The sequence below is a fragment of the Mugil cephalus genome, chromosome 8, assembly GCF_022458985.1.
Source record: "Mugil cephalus isolate CIBA_MC_2020 chromosome 8, CIBA_Mcephalus_1.1, whole genome shotgun sequence".
NCBI classification, from domain to species: Eukaryota; Metazoa; Chordata; class Actinopteri; order Mugiliformes; family Mugilidae; genus Mugil; species Mugil cephalus.
In genome coordinates this window covers 20,824,041-20,851,137 of record NC_061777.1, presented here as the reverse complement: position 1 = coordinate 20,851,137, position 27,097 = coordinate 20,824,041, and the positions used below count along the sequence as shown (strand labels likewise).

General features: G+C 41.7%; 3 protein-coding genes across 4 annotated transcripts; 2 read left to right on the top strand and 1 right to left on the bottom strand.

The window, feature by feature from the left end:
• Nucleotides 1-45: 45 nt before the first annotated feature.
• On the top strand, nucleotides 46-13,418 carry LOC125012218 (poly [ADP-ribose] polymerase tankyrase-1). 2 transcript variants are annotated; one of them, XM_047592036.1, is made up of 28 exons: nucleotides 46-538; nucleotides 1,099-1,323; nucleotides 1,742-1,837; nucleotides 2,307-2,343; nucleotides 2,740-2,815; nucleotides 4,194-4,214; nucleotides 5,784-5,878; nucleotides 5,960-6,026; nucleotides 6,471-6,657; nucleotides 6,824-6,945; nucleotides 7,062-7,153; nucleotides 7,470-7,548; nucleotides 7,637-7,808; nucleotides 7,942-8,021; nucleotides 8,159-8,304; nucleotides 8,397-8,562; nucleotides 8,752-8,971; nucleotides 9,277-9,386; nucleotides 9,558-9,746; nucleotides 9,916-10,162; nucleotides 10,278-10,360; nucleotides 10,538-10,658; nucleotides 10,731-10,828; nucleotides 11,075-11,149; nucleotides 11,274-11,379; nucleotides 11,509-11,695; nucleotides 11,946-12,102; nucleotides 12,211-13,418. In XM_047592036.1, the coding sequence occupies exons 1-28, from the start codon at nucleotides 85-87 to the stop codon at nucleotides 12,295-12,297; spliced, it is 3,795 nt and encodes a 1,264-aa protein (XP_047447992.1). In that variant the 5' UTR covers nucleotides 46-84; the 3' UTR covers nucleotides 12,298-13,418. The 2 variants fall into 2 exon arrangements, with proteins under 2 accessions (XP_047447992.1, XP_047447993.1); XM_047592037.1 differs by lacking the exon at nucleotides 4,194-4,214.
• Nucleotides 13,419-13,956: 538 nt separating this feature from the next.
• Nucleotides 13,957-20,826, top strand: idua (alpha-L-iduronidase). Its single transcript, XM_047592857.1, has 14 exons — nucleotides 13,957-14,296; nucleotides 14,638-14,778; nucleotides 16,166-16,248; nucleotides 16,449-16,556; nucleotides 16,795-16,890; nucleotides 17,159-17,361; nucleotides 17,467-17,646; nucleotides 17,897-18,113; nucleotides 18,219-18,428; nucleotides 18,535-18,656; nucleotides 18,957-19,082; nucleotides 19,430-19,506; nucleotides 19,675-19,775; nucleotides 19,879-20,826. The coding sequence occupies exons 1-14, from the start codon at nucleotides 14,160-14,162 to the stop codon at nucleotides 19,977-19,979; spliced, it is 1,902 nt and encodes a 633-aa protein (XP_047448813.1). The 5' UTR covers nucleotides 13,957-14,159; the 3' UTR covers nucleotides 19,980-20,826.
• Nucleotides 20,618-22,535, bottom strand: LOC125012740 (purpurin-like). The gene is made up of 6 exons (XM_047592858.1): nucleotides 22,281-22,535; nucleotides 21,995-22,109; nucleotides 21,569-21,705; nucleotides 21,253-21,365; nucleotides 20,951-21,163; nucleotides 20,618-20,848 (listed from the first exon to the last, which is right to left on the bottom strand). Exons 2-6 carry the CDS (start codon nucleotides 22,106-22,108, stop codon nucleotides 20,838-20,840), a joined length of 588 nt encoding a protein of 195 aa, XP_047448814.1. The 5' UTR covers nucleotide 22,109; nucleotides 22,281-22,535; the 3' UTR covers nucleotides 20,618-20,837.
• Nucleotides 22,536-27,097: the final 4,562 nt, after the last annotated feature.

The following is a 27,097-nucleotide window of genomic DNA, read 5'->3' as shown; positions in this document are numbered from 1 at the left end:
AGCGCAAACAACTGACAGGAAACGCGACCACTTTCACCGGAAAGGAGGAACAGCTTTTATTGTCGCCAGAGAGCTGCTGCTGTAATGGCGGTGCCTCGACGCTCTTCGCAGCAGCAACAGCAGCAAAGTGCGTTACAGTCTCCGCCGAGAAACAGCTCACTTTCGGGGGCTCCTCCTGGCTCTCCGCCGATGGCTTTGCTCACCTCGGCCGTCGGACCACCGGAGATCGAGAGGGAATGCAGCGGGGGGATTGAGATGCCTCTGGCCTCCCCGGATCTACCAGCCCCGGTCCTAGCGAGCAGTGCCAGCTCCACCACGACAACTTCTGGCGGCGGCAGCGGCAGCAGCGTCTCCAGTCCCGGATCCGGAGCCACCAGCCCCACCGACGGCAACAGTGGCATCGGCGGGGCGTTCAGGGAGCTGTTCGAGGCTTGTCGCAACGGGGATGTTTCCAGAGTAAAGAGACTTGTCGATTCGGTGAACGTAAACGCGAAGGACATGGCTGGTCGAAAATCAACTCCCCTTCATTTTGCTGCGGGTAACGATATGCTAAGATGCTAACGATGCTACAGTAGCCTGTGTTGTTTTTAGCCAACATACAGCTTACAGCTACATCGATAATGCTGCTTTTGGTCAATTTTAGTTTACTCCTTTACTGTTTCATACCACGTTTATTTATTTTTTAGCCGTAAATTCACCTTAGTAGCGCACCGTAATTAAGAGCCATGTTTTTTTCCCCAAACAGCGTTATTTAACGACTTATAATCCACTATATATCAAAATTGCCTTCAACAATTACTGTATACTCCTCATAACATAATGCTGGGGAACATTACAAGGCCTGTTTTAATTATGTGCTTAATTAACGTATTATATTATCAGCTGTATTTATTTGGTTATGGTTAACATAAGTTATCCTTTAAGTTACCCTAAAAATCAATCAATCTCTGCTGTCATGTATGTCATGGTTAGCAGGTAATATTATACGTGTCCTTATTGTGTGGTAATGAATATTTATTTTTGTTGGGTCCTAACTTGTAATACTTAATAATGATTTTAAAAAAGCAAAATTGAAATAAATATTTCACTTCCTGTCAGGTTTTGGTAGGAAGGATGTGGTGGAGCACCTCTTGCAGACAGGAGCCAATGTTCACGCCAGGGATGACGGAGGCCTCATCCCCCTGCACAACGCCTGCTCGTTTGGACACGCGGAAGTTGTCAGCCTCCTCTTGTGTCAAGGTGCAGACCCCAACGCCAGAGATAACTGGAACTACACTCCGCTACACGAGGCTGCCATCAAGGGAAAAATAGATGTGTGCATTGGTAAGAATCTATATTCATGGGCAGGCAAATGTGGAAATCTGCAATGGATGTTTTTCCGCTCTCATCTAGTCTCGTCTCTCATTATGTTTAATGTGGCTTAGTTCCTTTTAAAGTTTGATGAACTGATACGAAGTCTAACTATGGGATGGACGGGTTTAAAATATGAGTGGGCTTTATGTCATTAAAATGATGCAATATATATTTTTATATCCTCATATTTTATTCTTTAACCCACCCATATATGCACTGTGGTCACTGTCTGTGGTTGCTGAATGTCTCTGCTGCTGTTAACAATAAGATTTCCCCATTGTGGGATGAATAAAGGCAAATCATATCTTGAGGTTTATCTTTTCACTCTTGTAAGGTTTGTGTTTTCTACCAATGTCTTTTCTGTTAATTTTTTTTTCCTGTCTCGCAGTGTTACTCCAACATGGAGCTGACCCAAACATTCGCAACACCGATGGCAAATCCGCTCTGGATCTAGCTGACCCTTCAGCTAAGGCTGTCCTCACTGGTTAGTCCCTCACAATTCCTGTTCTTTGTCGTTATGTTTTAAGCCATTCAACCTACAAATTCAACAGCCTCACAGCACAAAGTTTGACTTGTCTCAGTAGAGAAAACACAAGTGGATTCTCCCAAATTGTGTGTTGTGACGTACTGTTACAGATATTGTGATGTATTACTGAGATGACCATCAGGCTACCTTTGCTTCTTTTATTCATGTCTTCTTCATCAGGAAGTCCAGAAGTGGTTTTGTCCACAGCCTTTAATTAATCTTCTCATTAAAAATACACTTTCACATGAACAAAATAGAAAAAAAAGCCATATTTCTTCTGGTAGACCGTTGGTCTACGCAGCGTGCACCTGTTTACCAAACAAACACAGGCTGTAGTAGTTAAACACTGCAAAAAGTTGAACATGCTAACATTTATGGGAAGGGTTGGACACGCCTAGCTCTAATCTCTGTGTTTATTTTCCTCCAGGTGAATACAAGAAAGATGAACTTCTGGAAGCAGCAAGGTGAGTATATCTCAAAGTCAAAGTCTTTATGGTTAATTCTGCTACATGTGCAGCACATACACAGGGTTGAAATTTCTGTCCTCAAAGGCCTACACTGCTACTATTTAAACATGCAATATACAAGTCTGAGCACTTAGGACTGTGGCAGTAACATGTGATAGTTCTGTACAGGGAGAGGCAGAAAGGTTTGTATAAGCATACATAGGTGTCAACCCTAGTTCTTCACATACATAATAAGTGACTGATACATTTGTCATCATTGTGCTTAGGTTCATGCGTTGTTTTTAGTTTCAGTATGTATTGTGTTGTCTGTGATCCAACATTAAGATCTCAGGTATTGTGATTTTTGATGGGGAGTACTTGATTACATCATTCTTTTCAATCTTGTTATTACAGGAGTGGAAATGAAGAGAAGCTGATGGCACTGCTCACTCCATTAAATGTCAACTGTCATGCCAGCGATGGTCGCAAGGTAAACGAGCCACTAGTGGCACACCATATTACACCAGACAGATACCACTCCCATTTTACACAAACGTCTGAGTCAGTCAACCTGAGCTCCAAGGAATACAGTCTTACATCATAGTACAACTGAATTAGTTTGTGTCATCTTACCTTGAAAAACAATCACAACATAAATGATGAAGATGTTTTTCTTTCTCTAATCGTACACGTGTTACTCATTACATCAGCCTTGAATCCATTTTCTTCTGTCAAATCATCTCAGCTGTTTAACAGCCTCATTAATCTTCCAGCGTGTGTTTAGGTTCAGCTTTTAATTTTCAGGCTTCTTTTTTTCCCATACGTAAAGAAACTCAATATTGCGTCCAGTAAGTTAGGTTAGGCAAATTGATTGTGTTTTAATTATCTCGAACTAAGGTGGTTAACCTATTTTTTTATTGCCAGTTCAGTGTTTTCCTGATTGCTTTCCAGCATAATGATGGACTCAGAGTCTTGACAACAATATTGTGTCTTTTTCCCCCCTAATCACTTTTCCATGACTTTTCCAACATTCGTAACGTTGGATTCTATTTAGGTGCACACACATGTCCGCTCAGGTCAGAGAACAAGACATCTGGATATTTATTCTGCACAGTTAACGTCTTTAATTTCACTTGATCTCAGTCCATGTTCATGCAGAATTTCTGGCAGTTGTTTTTGTTCAGTTTTGTTGGTCATGAGTGAACTTAAGGATAATAATTTTAAAAACTCCCTTTTATAGAACCTTGGCGCTCAGTGTTGTAGTGAGCATTTAGCATTGCTAATTTAGATAAAGGATCGTGTTTGTATATCATCCTCATGTCACATCATGAACTGGAGAATTTACTCTGTTTTTGTGTGGGGGATATTTTTTTTGTATTTATTCTTTCCAGTATTTCTCACAGTTCATAGAAGTTCCGTATTTCCTTTCTTGTTGCCAAAATGCCCTTATTTCTCTTAACGTTCACTGTTGCATAAAAGCCCATTGTCCCTAACAGGATATCAGCAGTGGTTTATTTCATTCATTGCTAACCACATTTTCTTCTACAGCAGCTATTGCTCCTCAGAGTATCTTTAGCGTTTGCATGATCTGAGCCAGTGTGGATTTGGTCTGGGGTTTAACCAGCAGCCATTAACAAGTCCTTGCTTTTTTCATAAACGGCAGGAAAAACTTGAGAACTGAGAAGTCACATTCACCCTTTCAGCTGTTCTAGCCTTCTGGCCTCATTTCACATTTAATCTCAACCCCTGTTTGACGGATCAGACATCAGTGATTTTATAACTAGGGTTTTCTGTGAAAAGATACTGTCATTTTATAATTTTTGTTTCGTTTTGTTTTCCGTGTGACTCTGGCAACATTTGTCGATCAGTCAACATCACAAAAAATGCTGGTAAGTTAACTTTGATAACGGCCACTTGATTGATGCACTGTTGTGATCTTCTTTTATTTTATACCTTTTTAATCCATCGTTTTTATTTGACCAATAAGCTGGCTGTCACTTGTTAATTGCACATCATAGACCTGGGTGTACGGGTCACTCATGTATCCTACCCTGATGCTCCTCTGTTGTATGTTTGTGCGTGCGTGGCATGTGACTGAGTGAGTGAGTGAGTGAGTTGGGTTGGTGTCATGGTGACGACTCATCTTTTTGGATTTGGAGAGGAGCTCGAAATGTCCACTGCCTGCTTTCTTCAGCGTCTGTCCTCTCCTCTGCACACTCACCCACACTTCTCCAACTTTCAGTCACTTGCTCATAAGTCGGTGTGTGATTTGACTTTTAATTTATCGGCCTTTGATACGTATTTTTATGCATATTCAGTGATCACTCATGCATGCCTAAAGGCCTGCCCCTTTGCATTTGTCAATGAATTCTTGAATTTGTGTCTGTGAAATTGGTGTCTACTTCATGTTCCCTGTTTGACCAGTTGCTATGCAGGAATGAATTCACATTTCACCCATTATTCTAGTGCTAAGCTACCCACCGAGATAATAACTTTTGATTTGCTTCCTATTGCTTGTCATCCCTCACTGAATGATGCCTCCATGATTCAAGTCTCTCATCATATGATTTTTTTTCCACTGTGGCTTGAAATCTAACACTTGGCTTTCTGGATTTTAAATTACTGTCACTGCATGGAAATCAAAATGAATGATGTCCCTCCTTTTGATCGTAAGCTTGACCTGAGCTAGACTTTTGCAAAAAGAAAAAAGGCCATTAAGGTTGCATTTGTAGCTTTGCTTACACTAACGTTTTCCTTGGCTGATGCGAAGCCATTTGATTTGACTTGCTTACGGCTTGCAGATATGCTTCCTCAAACACTCAGCCTGCTTAATGTAGCTTCACTGCCTTCTCTTATTTTATCAAATCATTCAGCTGATTTTGTTTAAAAAAAAGCAAAAAACAAAACATAATAACCTCAATTGAATAAATAAACTAAATTAATCAATTCTTATTCAATATGGTAAAAATAATGAGATCATTTACTATCTGCTTTAATTTCTTCTGTTCATTAAAAAATGCAAAGGTATAAAACTAAATAATAATTCTATTCCAACTGTAATAATTGCAATTTTGAAGTTAATTCCTGAACCCCAGTAGTGATGACTTTTTGATTATTACAAACAAAATATTTTCAAAGGTTTAAGACCTAGAAGTACATTTTATTTTTCTGATCTGACTAACTGGAAATAACGGTGACAGATGAGTAACCAGGTTCAACTTGCTTGTTGTCAATAATTCAGGTCAACATTAACAGCCACTGAATCTAGGCGTTGGATTTGCCCACAAACTGACCCTGCATCATCATCTCTGCCATTCATCTGCAGCTCACCAGGCATAGCCTGCTGTTGCGCATTGCTTCTGGCCTTAATCAGCTGCTTGCTCCTGTGGCCACTGAAGGCAGTACACACTAAACCCACCAGCGATCTGTGCGGGCTAACGAGCTGTCCTCTCTTGCAGTCCACACCCCTGCACCTGGCCGCCGGATACAACAGGGTCCGTATCGTTGAGCTCCTTCTGCAGCATGGGGCTGATGTTCACGCCAAGGACAAAGGGTGAGACGCCTTTCAGGAAACTCCACAAAGTCTTCGCATGTTCCTCAGTCATGATCTTAAAGTTTGTGTCTTGTCCTGCAGTGGCCTGGTTCCTCTTCACAACGCCTGCTCATATGGCCACTTTGAGGTCACTGAACTCCTTCTTAAAGTAAGTTTCAGTTCTTTATTTAATAAGCTTGAATATTCAGGACTTGTGAACACAGCATAGTGTGTGTGTGTGGAGGCAGGAATGTTAATGATCACTGGAGGAGTGTTGCTGTCAAAGCTTTCTATTTATATTTGTTCTCCACGCTGATCGCACATGATGTTAAAACTTTCATACAACAACTTTATAAGAGATCAGTATTTAGTCAATTTACAGTGTAAGACTTCATTATATGATGAGACTTTGCAAGTGTGTATGCAAACGCCCTCATTGCACTGGACTGATTGGTGTGGTGCTTTAAAAAAATCGTGCACTAATCATGAAAGTGAAAGAATGCACACTAATCAGATTTTGGTACATGTCTTGAAGATGTCAAAACAAGTGGCATGCAAGTACCACAAATGTCCTACAAACGTTCTGTGGTCTGATGTTATACTCTCCCTGCAGCACGGAGCCTGTGTGAATGCCATGGACTTGTGGCAGTTCACTCCCCTACACGAGGCAGCGTCTAAGAACAGAGTGGAGGTTTGTTCCTTGCTGCTGAGCCACGGGGCTGATCCCACCCTACTGAACTGTCACAGCAAGAGCGCCGTGGACATGGCCCCCACTCCTGAGCTCAAAGAAAGGCTCACCTGTGAGTGCCCGCTCAGTCGCACACCACTTGCACATTATGATGACAGGAAAATGACTCTTCATTTTAAGCATTTTAGCAGTTTGAATGGATGCAGGCTGTTAAAAAAAATCTTGGTATAAAACGCAAGTCGATTATTTTCATTTACCTTTCTTAATTTTCCATGTAGATGAGTTCAAAGGTCACTCACTGCTGCAGGCAGCCCGTGAGGCCGACATGGCCAAAGTGAAGAAGACGCTGGCTCTGGAGATCATCAGCTTCAAACATCCTCAGACCAACGAGACTGCTCTTGTGAGAAAAAAGTCTTGTCACTAGTTGTGGGGCCAAAGGCCACTTTTGTATTTGAGGACCAAATTTCCTTTTTGGGAGATTCGAGCCCTCTGATGTTATGTTGACGTGTTTTTCAGCACTGTTCTGTGGCTTCGCCCCACCCAAAGAGAAAGCAGGTGACTGAGTTGTTGTTGCGTAAAGGTGCCAATATCAACGAGAAGAACAAAGAGTAAGTCCTTATATGTATTTGAAACTAACCTTGATTAGGACGTAAAGAAATTATAATAAGCTTTAGATTAAATCTGTTGGATCAAAAGAAATGACCTCATGAACAAGATGCATTGTAAATACATTTTTATAAGCTACAAGACAAGTTGTTTTCTTAAAAAGAAGAAAAAATTATATGTTCAACCCAAATAAGTCCTAAGAAGAAACGAGGTGGTGGCATCAAATATTAAAACAGAAACTGGTAGTGCAGCGCTGGCTTGTATCATAAAATGTGATAACATAAACAGTGCTAACTTCCTGTCTGTTGTGTCCTGCAGCTTTATGACTCCTCTGCATGTTGCTGCCGAGAGAGCTCATAATGATATCCTGGAGGTACTGCAGAAACACGGAGCAAAGGTTTGTTTTCATACTGCCGTTCTCTTCCCCTTTGGTCTGAACGTATGTATGTGTAGGTGAAGCTCACCCCCCCCCCCCCTGCTTCCAGGTCAATGCCGTGGACACATTAGGTCAAACAGCTCTTCACAGAGCGGCCCTGGCCGGTCATATCCAGACCTGCAAACTTCTCCTCAGCTACGGGGCCGACCCCTCCATCGTATCTCTGCAGGGCTTCACCGCCGCTCAGATGGGCAATGAGGCCGTGCAACAGATTCTAAATGGTAATCGACACACTTCTCGCTTTTAGGCTTGAAATTTTAAACTCTGGGAATGAGAGTCATGTTTTCTAGATGAGACAGATTTTATTGTTTAAAAACGTGTGCCTCACTCATATGTCTCTCATGTTCTTTTTAGAAAACGTTCCGACACGTAATTCAGATGTGGACTACAGATTTCTGGAGGCGGCCAAAGCAGGAGATCTGGACACAGTTCAAGTAAGATCCCTGTTTCTTCAGATTGACAGTACACAAGGAGTGTACTTTCACTAGTAGTAGTGAAATAACTGTGGAGGACCTGTTTTAATTGTACTTCAAACATTTGCTAATTATTATATCGTCTCTGTGTATGGCAGCAACTTTGCACCCCTCAGAATGTAAACTGTCGGGACCTGGAGGGCCGCCACTCCACTCCTCTCCACTTTGCAGCTGGTTACAACAGAGTGGCTGTTGTTGAGTACCTGCTACACCACGGAGCTGACGTTCATGCCAAAGACAAGGGGTGAGCTTTTCTACTAGACACAAATGCAGTGTTTTAAGTGGTCGCATCCTCCTTCTGGTGAGAGGGTTTTAACATTCATCGTTCTCTTCCAGCGGCCTGGTTCCCCTCCACAACGCATGCTCCTATGGTCACTATGAAGTGGCCGAGCTGCTGGTCAGACACGGAGCTTCGGTCAACGTGGCTGATCTGTGGAAGTTCACTCCGCTCCACGAGGCCGCAGCCAAAGGGAAATATGAGATCTGCAAACTGCTTCTCAAAGTGAGGATCTGTTATTGTCGTTTGTCACTGTTCCTGTTTAAACTAAGTTGTTGTGCTGTGTTATTGCTGTGATGGTGATGAGCATGAGGGGAGTAGATGTTTTTGGCCTGAACATCCACATTATCTCATATATATATACCCAATATTTATATAAAATTGTGCAATAAAAACTCAAACCTTACTTTTCAGCATGGAGCTGACCCTTCCAAGAAGAACCGTGATGGGAACATGCCACTGGACATGGTGAAAGACGGGGACACGGACATACAGGACCTGCTGAGGGGCGACGCCGCTCTGTTAGACGCTGCCAAGAAGGGCTGCCTGGCCCGGGTCCAGAAACTCTGCTCTCCAGAGAATATCAACTGTAGAGACACACAGGGGCGCAACTCAACACCGCTCCACCTCGCAGGTACTGGCTCTTTCTGTTTTTTCCTCCTCTTCAACACTGAATACAAGTTGTAACAGACACTCCTGATGTGGCATTTACTGGGATGTTTAAACATGTTTTTTCTAGTCCACTCTTTGAAATATTGGAAGGTGAAAAAGCTTTGGAACATTATTATTTCTATGTGTCTGTGGTCTTTCCAAATTCAGTGTTTTGTCTATTTTTTTTTTTTTTTTTTTTAATCTTTTTTATTCATATCTTTCTTCCAATAGACATTGAGCTCAATAAGTCTTTGTAAATAAGTGTCTTATATTCTTTATTCTCCACAGCTGGCTACAACAACCTTGAAGTGGCGGAGTATCTGCTGGAGCATGGGGCTGATGTCAACGCACAGGACAAAGGAGGCCTTATCCCTCTTCATAATGCTGCTTCTTATGGGGTCAGTCTCGTAAATAAACACAAACACATTTCTTATTAAACACAGATTAAAGCCACAGGAAAAGTTGAACCCTAGTGAAAAGACATTTGTGACGTTGATGATCTTTCCTCCACCTCCTGTAAGCGCTCCTATCTTGTTTTTCCCCTCACGTTTCGTTTTTTTTCCTCACAGCATGTGGACATTGCGGCACTACTGATCAAGTACAATACGTGTGTGAACGCCACAGACAAATGGGCTTTCACGCCCCTCCATGAAGCAGCCCAGAAAGGTCGTACACAGCTCTGTGCGCTGCTGCTGGCTCATGGAGCCGACCCCACTATGAAAAACCAGGAGGGTCAGACAGCTCTGGATCTGGCCACGGTAAGAGCTTCCCTAAGGCAGGCAGACATTGACAGCTTTCGGGTCAACTAACCAGTGTATAAAACGTAAAATGATGGCTTCAAACTGATCACAGCCAGAATGATGAAATCAGCCTGTTTGAACTTAAATGAGGCTTCTTCTAACATTTTTGTCTTTGTTGTCTCTGCAGGCTGATGATATTCGAGCCCTGCTCATGGACGCCATGCCACCAGATGCCCTGCCCAGCTGCTTCAAGCCTCAGGCTACAGTGGTTAGCGCCTCCGTGATCTCCCCTGCTTCAACGCCATCCTGTCTGTCCGCTGCCAGCAGCATAGACAACCTGGCGGGGCCCCTCACTGAGCTGGCTGCATCCGCCTCCGCCGGGACCTCTGGAGTGGCAGATGGAGCCACAGGCACCGACCGCAAAGAAGGGGAAAGTACGTCTGTTGCACTCATCATAGTGAACACTGGATAATAAATTAAAGTGATTAAAACAGGAAGCATATAGATTATGGTGTTCTTTTGGTTGACCCATGTGGTGTCTTTCCATAGTGGCAATGCTGGACATGAACATCAGTCAGTTCCTGAAGAGCCTGGGCCTGGAGCACCTCAGAGACATCTTCGAGAGGGAGCAGGTTGGTGACGATGGTTGATCTCATAGAGTACTTCTGTAGCTTTATTCAAGGTGGAATAGGCCCAAGTAAAACACTGGTTGTTTATTGAGACAGCAGTGTGACAGATGAAACACAAGATTCAACAGATTGTTGCTGCTTGGTGTAAATTTTTCATCCTATGGTTTTCATCTTTTCCAGATCACCCTGGACGTGCTGGCTGACATGGGCCATGAGGAGCTGAAGGAGATTGGGATTAATGCGTATGGCCACCGGCACAAGCTCATTAAAGGTGTTGAGAGGCTGTTGGGCGGCCAGCAAGGTGAAAAATCGTCCCGTTTGTGTGTCAAAGTCAGCCATTGTCAGGGCTTTAAATTTCGACTTCTCTTTTCAGGTGCCAACCCGTACCTGACATTCCACTGTGCCAACCAGGGCACCATCCTGATCGATCTCGCCCCAGACGACAAAGAGTACCAGTCTGTGGAGGAGGAGGTGAGCTGAGGGTTTAACTACAGTGTTTTTTGATTTAACAATTAAACGGCTATTGAATCTCAACCCAGTAACTTCTGGTTGTGTACGATTGTTTACATAGAACCAAACCTGCAAATTCCACATAAAGTCATTTCAAATCATTGCAAACCTTTTGTGCTACTTGTTGACGTGAGCGGTAAAGCAGCTTGCCGAATGCCGTTCTGATCACGTGATAATTTTGTCTGTGTCATGTTTTGTGTCCCTCAGATGCAGAGCACAATCAGAGAGCACAGAGACGGAGGCAACGCTGGTGGTGTCTTCAGCAGATACAATATTATCAAAGTATGAACTATGAACGTCTCCTGTTTTGCTATAACTAAAATATGTGTGTCAACATTCAGTTTTGGGTGTAGTGCAGCTGTGAACGGCAATCATCCTGTTTGCTACGTGTCCTTCTGCCCCACAGATTCAGAAGGTGGTAAATAAGAAGCTGAGGGAACGTTACACCCACCGACAGAAGGAGATCGCAGATGAGAACCACAATCATCACAATGAGCGGATGTTGTTTCACGGTAACCCCACCCACTCTCACACCATCTGCTTGTTTTGTTAGCTCCTCATTCTAGCTTTTTTGTCTGGCTTCTTTTTTTTTGTAATTGCACAAGTCTTTGAGTACTGATCACTGTGTAACTTCACCACAGGTTCCCCTTTCATCAACGCAATCATCCACAAAGGCTTTGATGAGCGCCACGCCTATATAGGAGGGATGTTTGGAGCAGGAATTTATTTTGCAGAGAACTCCTCAAAGAGCAATCAGTACGTCTACGGCATTGGTGGAGGCACAGGCTGCCCAACGCACAAAGACAGATCCTGCTATCTGTGCCACAGGTATCTTTGACTTTACGTGAACCTTGATTCTAACCACAGTTCGTCAGAGTAAAGGGTTTGGATTTGAAATGAAACAACAGTGATGCAATGGAAGAGCAGACTTTCATGTTTAATTCAAGTGGCTAAACAAAAATATCCTATGAAACGTTAAGGATTAGCAACCACTTTTGAACAATGTCTCCTCATTTCAGGGGCTCAGAAGTAATTGAACAAATTAACATTACCTCTCTCCTATCGTCTGAACTTTCAGGCAAATGCTGTTCTGCCGAGTCACTTTGGGGAAATCCTTCCTACAGTTCAGTGCCATGAAGATGGCTCACGCCCCCCCAGGACATCATTCAGTAATTGGGCGGCCCAGTGTTAACGGCCTAGCTTATGCCGAGTACGTCATCTACAGAGGAGAGCAGGTAAACAAGTTGCATGCGTAAACTGTTTATCTCCCGATCACTGGTAAAAAAAAAACACTTAGACATGCTCTGTTATATCTGCTAATGTCATTCTGTGTTGTCCTTCAGGCCTACCCAGAGTACCTCATCACCTACCAGATCCTTAAACCAGAGACCGCAGCTCAGGCGGCTGCAGGAGCGGAGCAGAAGTCGTAGTCACGTCACACACACTCACACAAGGACTCGATGCTCGTTATTTTCTCCTTTGTATTGCAAATGCCTGAACACTTTTTATTTACCAAGCACATTTCCAGTCTCCTGTCCAGTAGAACCCATGGTGACCAGTGCTTGAGCAGATATGCTGTATAATAGTCTCCCACTCATGGTGATGACACACTTTTTTCTTTTTTTTTTTTAAGCATTGCCAGCATGTTAATACAGAAGCATGTAAGGCCCAATAGCGTGCGTGGGTTAGTTTAAGAATCTCTCTCCTCCTCACCAATCAGGAGGATGCTTGTAGAGACTTTGAAGTATCAGCATTAACAGTTTGCTATCGTTTGTCGCCTCATGCTTTGTGACTGTGGAGAATCACCGGCCTCTTTCACCTTCACATGCACACGTACTTTCACACACTGGTTCACTGTCAAAACCTGAAACCTGTGGACTACTGCTACCACCGTATTTGGGTTCATCCTCTATAGAGTGGCCTATAGTAACTGTGATTTTAACCTATAACACTACCAGACAGGTAACAGTGCGTCATTGCTATGCTGAAATGCTGACTCTCAAACTTTCAACCCAAGGACACTACCGACACTGAACTGAAATATCTTTTGTGGTTTTTATTCAAGGCTGGACACGCTGGACTTGGAAAGGGCTCTCAGTCAAATCACAAAATTTGAGAGCTGTATAAGAGAGGATGTGTGGCTCAGCAGTGCAATGTAAGGCATCGTGACATTAAGGTGTTGTACTTTATAAGCGTTCTATATGACTGCTTCATACAGTAGAGTTGGTATATGTTGAAACATACTTGTGATGCCTTGCAAGTGTACAGCCAGTGAGCTCATCAGAGCACCCTTTCTGTTGCCATGGTCTTACTCACAGACATCCCACACATAAGGATTTGCACTTTTACATAGAAACCTATTTAAGTTATTTTGATTTTAATTTGCGGGAAAAAAAATATTTGTACAGGTTGTGTAAATGGTTGTGTATAACTGTTGCTGTTTAACAATATGTATGAGTTAAACTGTAAATGACATCGGAATTTCATGCCTTCTCGATTCTCCCAATTGTTTTTGTTTTTTTGTTTTTTAATAAATGTCCCATTAACAGCTCTTTGTTATTTGTTTATATTGTACGTATTGATGTGTCATAATGTCTGGACACAAGAATTTCTGTCACATGAAGAAAAAGAAGTTTGACATGTGTAAGAGGTAACAATAGACAGGCCAAACTGGAATAAACATAAAAAAAATAATAAATCCGGACAGCGAATGTCCAGATAAATAAACCTCTAGATGGTATTTCAGCACACGTTAGAAGAGCAGAACGTAACATAACTTTAGGTGGCGCTGATCCAAAAGGAAGTTTCAAGTGATGATTGGGCAACAATGGTTTTGTTTTGTTTTTTATATATGATGGTCTCACTATGCAGAGACTGGGTCCCTCTGCCTAAGCTTCATGTGGGCAACCTTTGGTTTTAAAAATGGCCAGTTCAACACAAGAAACTTGTGCACGTAAAACAAGTTTGATATGAAACCGTTCCTAATTTCCTTAATTCACATTACACGCTGTTGCTTTCAGAGTATTTAACTTCCCTTCCATAAACTACAACGGTGTCTGTCGCATGCATTATACGTCATCGTAGTCAGCTGTCCGGGACTGTAGCTTCCTAATTTACTCCTTTATTTTGTTATTTTTAGTATAGTCAGAGCGAGTAATTTTATTTTCTATTTAGTCACTAGGGGTTGTCATACTAGACACACTAAGTTGAGCCCTCTCTAGTCTTTAGTCCGCATCGTTTTTATCATGGACCTTTAAGCTAACTGAAGATAGAAAAGTTGTCAGTAGCGAACATGCTATTAAAAACTTTTACTCTTGTAGTTTTAGTCCTCAACATTTCTGAAACTTTAGGCGCTTCCTATGTTATCACAGTTGATGTAGGAAAACCGACAGGGGATTTTAAACACTTCTGGAGAAGCACTGGTTTCTGGTAAGTTGAATATTTGAGAGTGAATAAGAAAGTAGTGATTTTACCGAGAATTTGAAATAAACGTGGTTTTTATTCACGCCGAATGTAGGGAAAAACCCTCTGTGATGAATAAAAGGTATTCAGTATAACAGTGAACCCGCTGCTTTTACAAAGACGAGATATTTTATTATGTGGGAGTTTTTTATAACGGGGTTTGGCGCAGTTCTTTCCTAGTAGCATCAGCAGCTGCTGTCATATCACATGGCTGTCTGAGTGTTACTGAGCTACACTTTTGTTTAAACTTCGCCACAAGTTGGTATTTAAAACCTGTTGCTAAATATGCGTCTGTTTTCTGCGTCCAGCCCTCCCCTCCCTCACACCCAGGCCCACCAGTTTGACCTGAGCATCGACCAGCAGCTGAATCTGGCCTATGTGGGCTCAGTCCCTCATGGAGGGATCCAGCAGGTCAGGATACACTGGATGTTGGAGCTGGTCACTGCACAGTAAGTGATGAAGCAGGAGGAGACCTGTCAGGAATAAGCCTGAAATCTGGTTATGCTTCCCACTATATAGTCATGTGAACTAGAATGTGGCATTTGGAGTAGTTGAAAGCCCTCCAAGGACTTAATCACAATTCACCGTTTACACAGTTTTGAATGTTATGTATTGAGGCAACTTGCAGTATACTGCAATATATCACGACTGAATATTTCGTTTATTTTTGTCTGCCTTGTACTTCTTACCCTGTTGATGTGAATCTCAAATTACATTTAGATTGGATTATAATCACCAGTCATTACACATGTTCAGGTACAAGGCAACGAGATGCAGTTAGCATCCAACCACAAGTGTAGAAGCAATAAGTGCAGAGTTTATATGTGTACGTATTTCAACTGCAAATAATGTCCCCAAAGAAAAAGCTTAGTCTGTTCCAACCTTTCGCTGTTACACATCTTCGATTTGCTTTGTTTCTGGTCTTTGTTTTTTTTGAACATGCAAATCCCTCTTACCTCATACTGACTCACTCTGACCTGAAACACCTTTTGGACAGTCTCTGGAAGCATATTATTCTTAACTTTGTACATAATTGGCTCAGTTTTAAAGTCAACCAGACGAATGAATTGAAGCAGAATTTATGAGTGGAAAATTTGTATGTGCATTATAATCTGCTCTGTTATTAGGATCTCATTACAAAAGAGCAGAGCAGTGAGAATAATAAACATATTCTTATTGCTCTGCTCTTTTGTAATGAGATCCTAATATAACCATTCTGCACTAAATCCTCCTTCATGACAGCTCTAATGTTTATGTTGAAATGGTGAAAGAAAGGTGCTAACTCAGCTGTATAGCGTGTTCAGTTTTGCTGTTAAACTGGATTGAGTTATGCATAAAACATTTTGTCCCCTGGCCCACTGATTAAATTGGGGTTGACACTTGTCACGTCAGCACAATACAATTCACTAGCACTTAAAACCACAGCCTCCAAAACGACAATACAGTTGAATAAACAGCTCTCAGTTATTTTAAACAAATGCAGGATACCATAACTTTCATGAAGTTAAGAATTAGTGCAGGACCTTTACATTGGAGCGCATTTGCTCTCGCTAGTCTACCTAATGAACTAGCAAGTGTAAAAGTTGCATGCATTTGATAAGCTTTACTTTTTGTAATATAGTCTAATGTGTCTGAATGCAATCAATACTACAACACCTCCTATGGGATTATAGAAGTGATAGATTGTATTATTACAACACAAAAAAAAGTTCAGTTTATATTTGAAATTTTTATAATAAAAGATTGGTGCTAATTCTGGGAAATATTAATTATGTTTCTCCCCCCAGTTCCTGTAGGTACTCGTCATGACACAGCTTTTTGATTTTGTTGTTGTAGAGACGTTGGAGGACAACCCCAATATAACTTCACTAACCTGGACCAGCTGATAGAACTCTTGTGGGTCAATGGGCTCCGACCAGGTATTGTTGGAAAACATCACATAACTGTTTTGTGATCCATCTCTCCCAACTCTTCTCTCTGTGTGTTTAAGGACATACTACTGAACCGTTGTTGTCCCACACGCTTAAATTAAAAATCCAAAGCGGGGTTGATTTAATTGACCAGCCACACACAAAAAAATGTCAAATATGAATGTGCTGCTCTCTGTTTCCCTTTTCAGGTTTCGAACTAATGGGCAGCGTCTCTAACTACTTCAGCGACTTTGAGAACAAAACACAAGTGGTTGAGTGGCGAAATCTGGTTTATCTCACGGCCAAGAGGTACATCGGTGAGTGAGCGCTGGCTGCTCAGGGATTATGTACTCCACACTGTTACAGTCATGCAGTGTCAGTGATGAGAAAGAAAATAAATTAGGTTTAACAGAGATACCGGGTAAATAACAAAATAATAATAACGAAGCTTGACCTCTATTTATGTATGTTATTTTTTTAATTGCTTACATATATATATTAGAATTAAATCCCCCTGCAACTTAATGTAATTACTTTTTTTTTTCTTGATTTCAGATAAATATGGTCTGGGAAGTGTTTCTCAGTGGAACTTTGAAACATGGAATGAGCCCAACAATCACGACTTTGATAATATCACCATGTCAGTTCAAGGTAAACCCGTTATACATACAAGTGACTTTAACCAGAGAGTATGTAAGGTTTCAACTTTGGCTGTAGCTTCAGCTGTACATAAATTATTAGACACATACTTTATATTAAGTTGATGAGATGAGCATTAGAGCCTGCAGAAATCATTTAATAGGGCTTTTGTGGTCAAACCTGTTACATTTTACTGATTAAATATGGCCAGAGAACTTAAGCGCTGCAGACATTATCAGTCATGTGATAATTTTTTTCAGTTTTATACCATTTTCTTCAGGGTTTCTAAACTATTATGACGCTTGTTCGGAGGGTTTGCGCGCTGCCAGCAATCTCCTGAAGTTTGGAGGTCCGGGAGACTCTTGTCACACACCCCCACACTCCCCATACTGCTGGGCCATGCTGCAGCACTGCGACAATGGCACCAACTACTTCACTGGGGAGACAGGGGTCAGGATGGACTACATCGCCCTGCACAAGAAGGTGTTTTCTTCTGGGAACAAAGCATATCTAGAACAAATACAGTCATGTTAGATTCATTGGCTTCATGAATTGATGGCAGGCTGACTCTTTGGTCCCGTCTTTCAGGGAGGAGGGTACTCTTTGCCCATCCTCCAGCAGGAGATCCAGACCGTAGGGGAGATTCAGGAGCGCTTCCCCCGGTTCCGCAGACTCCCTGTTTACAATGATGAGGCTGATCCTCTGGTGGGGTGGTCCAAGCCGCAGGAGTGGAGAGCTGATGTGACCTATGCTGCGATGGTGGTGAAGGTGAGATGAGGAGGTGAAAACACTAAACTGTGAAGATTATCATTTGTATTAGAGTCTGGCATGTGTGTATAGGAATCAATGTATTTAACCGGAAATCTAGTTTGCTAGTAAATCGTTTAAATATTACAATCATTTAGCTCAACTATCTCAAACACACTCTAGTAAATTTCTTCTCATGGTCCTTGGTTAGATGGGAAACTTTGCTGGTTAATCACCCCTCATCAGTCCTCTGACCCGATCCCTCCAACAGGTAATAAACCAGCACCAGGACCTGCTGCTAGCGGACCCGAACAGCACCATCAACTACACCCTGCTAAGCAACGACAACGCCTTTCTCAGCTACCACCCTCACCCGTTCACCCAGCGCACACTGACCGCACGCTTCCAGGTCAACAACACCCACCCCCCTCACGTCCAGCTCATCAGGAAGCCCGTCCTCACTGTCATGGGTCTGCTGGCTTTGCTAGGTGACTGCGACCCTCAAATGTTTTTTTTTTTTTTTTACTTTCTCAGGGGAAGTGTTTGATTATGATGCAGTTAATTCATATATTTGCTTTTTCTTCCACTTTAAGGAGAGACCCAGGTCACTGCCGAGGTTCTCAACTCAGCAGGAAGCCACAAGAACACGTTGGGAGTTCTCGCCAGTAGCCACGAGCCAGTCGTACCAGGTGGCTCAGACAGCTGGCAGGCGGCAGTACTGGTCTACAACAGTGATGACAACAGCACCTCCACCAGCACTGACGATATCACCATCTACCTGAAAGGACTAGCTGCACGAAAAGGTGTGCTGAACCACAATATGTTGAAATTTATCAGGTCTGTGAAGCTTTTTATTTCTTTCAGTGAATGGTTCATTTCAGTCCTGCTTCTTATGTGTTTGTCATATAGGTCTTGTGTATGTCACATATTACATGAACAATAATGTAACCAACCCATACCAGCTGTGGCAGAGCATGGGCAGTCCAGACTACCCCACAGCAGAACAGTTCAGACGCCTCAGGAGTGTGCAGGTAAACGGGATGGATGAACAATGTTGTTTTATTCTTTAGTATCCTGTGAAACCCCAGCACAACCCCGAGCTTCCCGATCTGAAAAGTGAAGCCAATGCAAAGGTATGTTAAATCTATTACCGCAAGCAGGGGACAACTCACAGTAAAGTAAAATTACCTTGTTACCCTTATGTTATTATATTTAGCTGTTCAAGTGTGAACGGTACAAAGATACAAACAGTAGATATAACTTCACTGAGCATTCTTTATAACACTGAACTGACTGGACCTTCGTTTACTGATTTTGTGTCATTATGTCAGGACCCTCATACTGAAGGACCCAGGGAAGTTCCCACAGGCAACACTCTGACTCTTAAAGCCAAATTGTCCCTGCCCTCTGTCCTCCTCATCCATGTTTGTGCCCGGCCCAAAGCCATGCCAGACCAGGTCAGTAGCACTCTCATGTCCTTGATCTTCTGTTATCGTATTGTGATGGTACTGACTGCGGCCTTGGACTGAAGCTTCTTACAAGCTGAATCCCGTCTTTTTTCCACCTGCAAACCCTCAACTGAAAAATGTGATGATTATTTTCTATGCTAGAACAGCTGCAGTTTTACGCTAAGAGGCACAATGAGTGTAATGAGCATAACTTAGACTTTCCCCAGTGCTGGATTTGGTCATGTATTGGAAATCATTGCTAATCTGGTGATTATATTTGCACGTTTGAAGGTGATCACTTGTCTCTTAAATTTGCAGTCCTAATAACTCTCCACTGTGTTTGTACATTGTCCTAGGTCAATGGATTACGCTTCATCAGGATAACCAAAGGCCAGGTCCTTATTATCTGGTCTGACCACTGTGTTGATTCAAAGTAGGTGCACATTTGAAATAGATCTTATCCCTTTGCCGAGATTTAATTTCTGTATCACTCTGCATTAACAGGCAGACATATATAGTCCACAAAATTTGCTCCTTTGAAATGTTTAACAAGTTTAGTAAGAATGAGAATAAATGAATGTGTTACTTTTTTTTTGTGCAGATGCATCAAGACATTTGAAGTGGAATTCTCCACAGACCAGAAGGAATTCAGCAGAGTTAATACAGAGGACACCATTTTTACTTCTTATGTCTATTCACCAGGTAACACGCCCCAATGACTCTTTGAAGGAATAGTTATTAACTGAAGTCAGACTGTGATCCTCTTGATATCCAGCCACATAAGTTATTCTGTTTGTTTCTGTAGTGGACCAGGAGGTTGGTGGTCTGTACAGGGTTCGAGCTGTGGACTACTGGGGACGGCCTGGACCGTACTCTCTGCCAGAGCACTATTCAGAGGAGTCTTAGACCAAGGTCACGTCTGATGTCTTATCTCTCGTTTGCACTGATTCTACTGTTGATTTATAGGGAGCGACACATGTGTATCATAGAGAACTTTTATACTTATTTCACATTCTGATCTTGTCATTGGAAACAATGTGGCTGCCTTTATATGGGATTTATTTACATCAGGACCAAAACCAGCAACATATCCATCAGTCTGTCAGTAACTCTGTTTTAAGCCTGTTGGTTTGGCAAAACAGAGAGAGCTAAAGGATCTCCTTCAACAGTTGGACACAACTCTCAGCTGGAATAACTTTGAACAGTCAAGCACTGTAGTGAACGCTAATCACGTTTGAGCCCCTGAGAGAAATCACTATGTCTAAAATGCTTTTAACTCTTCACTTTGGATACGGTACCTTCATATTAAAGTTGAGACTCACACTTCAAGCCCATAATCGTTATGTAAATGTTACTGTCAGTTTCCAAAAATACAGGACCTGATGACAGCTTGTCAAATGCAGTGTTTCATGTTGTTACATTTTTTATATTTAGATTGTTGCACATTTAAGGCACAAAGTATGTGTCTGTGCACTAGAGAAGTAAAAGTAAAATCACCTGTTGGTTATGTTGAAGTTTTCACAAAGACAGGAACAGCAGGAAAGTTTCTTTACAAAATTTATTGTCTCCAATACAGTGTGACCATGCTGTGCAGATGTTATGTCATTCATCATTAATTTCTTTAATCGTGGGTGGTTGAATTAGATTCATCGTTGGAAGAATTACAGGTTCATTCTCCTGAGAATAAATGTGTCTTCACGTTGGCCAAGATGGTTCTTCCATTTCATTGAAGAGCTGCACAACAAACTCCAGCTGAAGACCAGTTTAGCAGGCGCCTGTTATAAATAGAGAAAGAAGAGGATTAAGAGGTGGATGAGTTAAAAAGCAGAAAAACTCTGCGAGTGAAAACACGCCGTCGCTCGTTCTCTTTAACATACCGGACTGCAGCACGGGCTGGAACTGTCCGGCCATGCAGATCTCCTCCTGTTTCTGGCGGACGACTCTCTGGATGGCGGGGGGGAGGCCACGGGGGTTGCGGGAGAAGACCAGGGAGTAGCCATCCTCGCAGCTTCCATCCTCCTTCTGGGTGCGGCAGGCGTAGGTGATGGCGTAGTTGTCATAGTCTGTGTCGATGACCCAGTAGTTGTCACCTAGAAGAGCAGAGGAGAGGGCCAGGTTGGTCTGAGCTGGTTGAGACCTAAAGGACTGTTTGTGTGTGTTAACGACTGAGCTGACTCACCCCCACTGGACAGGTAGCTGGCCAGACCCTGGTAGTTCATGAACATCTTGCCGGGGCTGACGGGGTCGGGCACTGTGTACTGAGCAGCCATGTCAGCACAGACAACCCAGAACCTGGAGGTCACGCAGAGATACAAATCGTTAGCCTAATAGAATAATTGCCTAAGTCACATTTGAATGGAAAACAAGAAAAAACACAATTTTTAACAAGCACATTGGTTTTTTTACTGATACTATAACAGTCAAAAAATGACTTCCTATTAGGCAAACAAACTTACACACAGTATTTCACATTCAGACAGGTTTTAAATACCTACCCAAAGAGGGTGACTCTGCCTCTGGAGGAGGCCACCATGGCGCCGTCATCTCCAACAGTGTACTCGGCAGAGATGTTGTCCTGCAGGAACAAACCCTCGGGGTCTTTCTTCTGCAGAGCGTACCACTTTCCAACATACTGTTGGGGGAAAAAAAATGGACCATTATTTTAGACTCTATTTCTTTAGGAGACTTTGATATGTACATGGACTATAGAGTAAAATGCATGTTTACTACAGTGTTATGAGACGGTAGATAGATGGCTGAGACCTCAGACCCTAAACAAAGCTACGTTTCATTGAATCCTGTTGATGTCCTGGTTAAAATAGAGGCTTTATTTCTGTGAGCTTGCTGTCCTGAACCTGTTCGGCAAAATTAAAACTAACATTACTTGTTGACTACATTTGAAGACGTGTTTGTATACTCACTCTCTGGGGGTCAAAGTCCTCTTTGACTGTGAAGCTGTCCACCACACAGGTGGCCAGGCCCTGCTCCACACAGGCCAGGAGCAACATCGCCAGGGAGAACATTTGGAAATCCATTCTAGGCAAAACAAAGTAAAGTACTCGTCAATTGTCTTTGTTGTACCGTTTTAAAAATTCAATCCATCATTCCTCTCAATGTTTAGCTCCTCATAAAATGAAATGGTGTAAAAATGGTTAAAAGAAAAAAAAGTCACGCTTGTTTGGAAAAAGTTTAGCAGCATCTCCTTACCTGAAGTGTAGAATGAAGCCACAGGAAGCTTCTGTTGCTGAGTTGTTGCAGCGTCTGAGGTGTGGGGCGAGGACGGCGTGTGCACCTTTTATAACAGACGCACAGACGGGCTCACTGATTATTTTACCTTCTTGAGCCTAAATGCAGAGTTTAAATCTACCGCTAATCCAGTTAACGAAATCCCCCACTGTAAGCTGATGAACCCTTGCATCCAGCAGTGCATAGGCTTTATGTAATTGTTTACCGTGGTGCATATTGGAATACATAACCCGGCATGAGTCACACGACCACAGCAAAGGTGTTTACACGAGCAGACAGGCGGAGAGTTTATGAAGAAACTGATCTAGTGTGAATTGCACAGTAGTCATAACTACTGGGTGAGATACAAGGAGCTAGAGAGGTAAAGGTAATACACAATCTTTAACTTTGGTGTCCAACGTGTTCCTGAGTTTTCTGAGAAACATGTTTTTTTTCCTGTCTATTTAAATATTCAGGCAATTTGTTGTTTTATAAATTTTAAGAGTTTTGACATTGGTGTCTATTTGGTGGGAAGGTCCCTGTGAGAATGGTGATTTAAAAAAAAACAAACACAAAATCATAAATCCATAAATGTATTTGATCAAATGCCTCATTCTTTCATTTCATTTTTTAAAATTCTTTTTAGTATTATAGCTTTAGTTTTTTCTACATCTTTTGTGACGCTTTTCTTTAATTTGCAACTTTCTGATTTTCTGCTGTCAGAAAATCATGTTTGACACTCAGAAGCATCAAAAAAAGAAGAGAGGTGAAAACAAAATACATCTCACTTTTGACATCGACTACAAATGTGATACTGGTAAAATGGCTGACCCGGCTGCAAGACGAGCGGTGACCTAATGTCAGGTTATGTCAGCAGAGACTCAGGTGTTCCCGTCAGCTGTCCCTTACTTGGTTAAGTAACCCACTGTCATCTTGTCCGTAAATGCTGCTAGAGCTTCTGTAATCCCAGGAATAAAGAAAACGTGTTGCAAAGAAATCAGCTGTGGTGTGTTAAAGGACGTTAACGCCTCCTGTTCATCAGACAGCTCCACCGAGATAAAATGGTTTATTTCACAGGTGCAACACTAACTCATAGATACAGTTGTGAATGTCATTTGCTTTGCTACTCATTATACACCAATCAGGCATAACATTATGACCACCTTCCTAATATTGAGTAGGTCTCCGTTTGTGCCTCCAAAACAGTTGTGACTCATTCAGAGAATGGACATGAGTCTTCTGAGGGTGTCCTGTGTGTCTGGTAACAGGATGTCGTCTGTGGGAGTCTTCGGGTCCTATGGGTTGAGGGGAGGGGCCTCTGTGGATCAGTCTTGTTCCATTGATCCTATAGATACTTGATCAGTTTGAGATCTAGTGAATTTGGATGCCATGTTCAACATCTTGTGCTATTCTTATTGTTTTTTTGTTGTTCTTAAACCGTTTTTGTGTGTGTCTGTGTTAGGCTGCATCCTGCTGGGGATGGCTGCTGACATCAAGGAGTGACACTACTATGGGGTGGGGGTGTCTGGTCTGGTCTAGGTGGGTGTTACATGTCTAAGTAACACCCACCAATCCAAAGGTTTCCCATCAGAACACTGAATTGTCACAAGATGATCAATGTTGTTTACTTCTCCTGTCAGTGGTCATAATGTTATGCCTGATTGGTGTATGTAACCAGTTAACATATTTTTCCTTTTAAATTACACAAAGTAGACTTGGTCTCACTCTCACGTCCGTCGCTGACATCTTCTACTCTTGGCCTGAGCCACGTGCAGTCAGCTGGCTGCTGTTCAGACGTGTTTAGACTCACCTCACCTCCGGTTAAGCAAGTGTGTGACCATAACAGGATCACTTAAAGAGAGCCTTTGTTTTCATGTCAGAGACTCGGAGTGAACGCTGTCACAGGCCGCATCAGGCTCAAAGATTAACCAGCGCTTTAATGGCCCAGGGCGTCAAAGCAGAGGCCTCGGCTAATATCCTCAGGTTATGAGAGCAACAACAGTGCTACGGCCTAAAAATAAAGTCCACAAGGGCCTAAAAATAAAGTCCACAGGTCTCTTCTGATGACCGGTGAGAGGAACGTTAGGGGGGGTTATGGAAATAAGTGAATCTAAGTTTTGTTTGTATATTAGAATTTTAAAAAATCAGTTGCTCAACAACATGCCTGAGTTTGACAGTTTAAACAAATAATTATTTATTTTAAATCCAAAGGAAAACTACTTTAACTGGTGTCATATACCATTTACTTCTAACATTATGACCACTGACGGGAGAAGTAAATAACATTGACCATTTGTGATAAAACCAGACACCCACACCTCATAATAATGGCTTTTGACATCTTACAATAAGTAGTGTGTAAAGGTCATTTGTTTGGGGGTTGTATGAGCTTAATATGTCGTATGTGGTTCTACTTTTATATTTATTTTTAAAAAATGATTTATTGACCTTTTTGTTGATCTGTAGCAATTTTGAGATTGTTAAAACTTAAGTGCAATACAAATAAAATGTAACATTATTAAATAATCAACCGATATCCCACTTCAAGTTGAGGAAAATGTCCAAAAACTGAAATCTTTCCATCTGCCATCCCATCTTAAAAAGCTGGGGTTAAAACTCGTTCCATGTGCACCAGCTATGACAGGAATACACTGCTTCACTGATACATACACATGATCAAAGCAGAACTTTTACTTCAAGTACACTTTCATCTTACAATATTTAAATACTTTAACCCTTTTAAATTTTAATTTACTCTTGAGAAAGTAGATAATTTATTAATTTTATGTGTCATTTTCTCCTTAATTAAATCCACAAAAGGTTTTAACTAAATTATTTTTCCAGTGGTAAAATTTCAGCAGAACTCAACATTTGACCACTGTATTTATTCTTTTTCAAATGGACACTCCTACACCTTTGCATTTAAATAAGATTGACACAATAAACCTTGTTGATGCCTTTTTAATGTTTTGATGTGAAGAACAAAAGGGAAACAAGTGAACATGAACAGAGACAAATTAAATTTCCGTACATTTGATGACCAACATCAGCAAAAAGACATGTTTTCAATTAAACATTATATCTGTTAAACCTGCTGAGCTGCACTGATTATGACTAAAGCGCATGAATTTCTGTATTTATTAAAATGCTTCATTACAAACATCCACTAAATAACTTTTAGTTGTATAAGTGCATTTGCACTTATACAACTTCAAGAGCTTTATTTCATATCACTTAACACAAAAAGATTTTCTGGTAATCCAGAGGGATTCAGCATTATTCAAGTTAACAGTGAACACGTCCATAAAATAGGAGTGTCTGACTGGTTGTGACGCGACTCTGCCGTTGTTACTCCACAAACCGGAGAAAGGTTGGATATTACACGTGGACATGTTCATCCAGGGCTCCAGGGTTTTACTTCAGAATGGTGTCCTCACTCGCTGTGAGGAGAAAAAGGAAGTAAAGTAAGTCTATCTGTTCAAACCAACAGCTGCACTTGATTTTTCTCAACTGAATCATCTGAAGACGAATGAATGAATGAATGAATGAATATATGAATGAAGAGGCTACCTTCTGCTATCTGCTTGGCGATGCGCTCCTGCTCCTCACGGATCTTCTTCTCCTCCTCCTCAATCCTCCTCTCCTCAGCTGCAATGGGCTTCAAGTTATCTGCAAATTATAAGAAAGGAATTCAGATTTTTATGAGAAACAATTCCACACATGATCGACTGCAGGAACAACACGATCCAAATTTTACACCTTGAGCTTCAATGAGGGAAATTTGTAGGTGTGCATACATTAATCAGCCATAACATTATGACTACCTGCATAATATTGTGTTGGTCCCGTTTTGCTGCCAAAACGGTGTTGACCTGTCAAGGGATTGACTCACAAGACCTGTGAAGGTGCGTTGTGGTATCTGGCACCAAGATGTTAGCAGCAGATCCTTTACGTACTGTTATTTGCAACTTGTTTGTTAAGCACATCCCGCAGATGTTCAATTGGATGGGGAGTCAGAAAATTTGTCAACACCTTCAACTTGTTATGTTTCACAAACTATTCCTAAATGAAAGGGGCCGCTATGGGACGCAGTTTATGACTTAAGTAGGTGTCATAGTAACACCCACATGGATGGCAGAACCCAAGGTCTCCCAGGATAATATAACCCAAAGCATCATACTGCGTCTGCAGTCTTGCTTTCTTCACATAGTACATCCCAGTGCCATGTGTTTTCCATGGCTATGCAAATGATGAAAAGAAAAGATGACTCATCACCCCAAAGTTTAAGTTTTGGAGATGCGCTAATCTTGGCATCACAACCTGGTCCTTGTTAAAGCCGCTTCAGTCCTTTCAGATTCCATTTTTTCCTGAGTTAGTTATTCACTTGTCCTGTTGGTGGTCATACTTTTATGGCTGATTGATGTATAATCTAAACATTATACTTTTGTATAGAGCATATTTATCTATATTTGTAGCAATTAATTATGGCATTTAATTTAACAGGTGTTTGTAATTCAGTCGCTCTAATTTATGATCTTGCATAGTTTGTTTTCCTGAAAAAAAAAAAGATCAACTATTGGAATCATACATCTAGTGATTAAACTTACCATATCTCCTTTTGCCGTAGAGGACGCCGACAATCAGGGCCGAATACCTGGCTGTCTGTAACAAGAAAGAGGGTGTACAAGTTAGTTAAGTCAATAATGAGCCGATCTGCATCTGTTTTTCGCTGCTTGTCAACACTTACAACCAGTAGGAGGCGACAATGAGACCAATAAATAGATTCTAAAACACGACTT

Excerpts from the sequence above, each read along its gene's own strand:
- idua (XM_047592857.1), top strand. The coding sequence starts at position 14,160 with ATGCTATTAAAAACTTTTACTCTTGTAGTTTTAGTCCTCAACATTTCT. Across the intron at positions 16,249-16,448 it reads GGTCAATGGGCTCCGACCAG|GTTTCGAACTAATGGGCAGC; the intron begins GTATTGTTGGAA and ends TTCCCTTTTCAG. Across the intron at positions 18,429-18,534 it reads AGGACTAGCTGCACGAAAAG|GTCTTGTGTATGTCACATAT; the intron begins GTGTGCTGAACC and ends TTTGTCATATAG.
- LOC125012740 (XM_047592858.1), bottom strand. The coding sequence starts at position 22,108 with ATGGATTTCCAAATGTTCTCCCTGGCGATGTTGCTCCTGGCCTGTGTG. Across the intron at positions 21,706-21,994 it reads AGGACTTTGACCCCCAGAGA|TATGTTGGAAAGTGGTACGC; the intron begins GTGAGTATACAA and ends TTCCCCCAACAG. Across the intron at positions 21,164-21,252 it reads CAGCTACCTGTCCAGTGGGG|GTGACAACTACTGGGTCATC; the intron begins GTGAGTCAGCTC and ends CTGCTCTTCTAG.
- LOC125012218 (XM_047592036.1), top strand. The coding sequence starts at position 85 with ATGGCGGTGCCTCGACGCTCTTCGCAGCAGCAACAGCAGCAAAGTGCG. Across the intron at positions 7,154-7,469 it reads ATCAACGAGAAGAACAAAGA|CTTTATGACTCCTCTGCATG; the intron begins GTAAGTCCTTAT and ends TGTGTCCTGCAG. Across the intron at positions 11,380-11,508 it reads TGAGCGGATGTTGTTTCACG|GTTCCCCTTTCATCAACGCA; the intron begins GTAACCCCACCC and ends ACTTCACCACAG.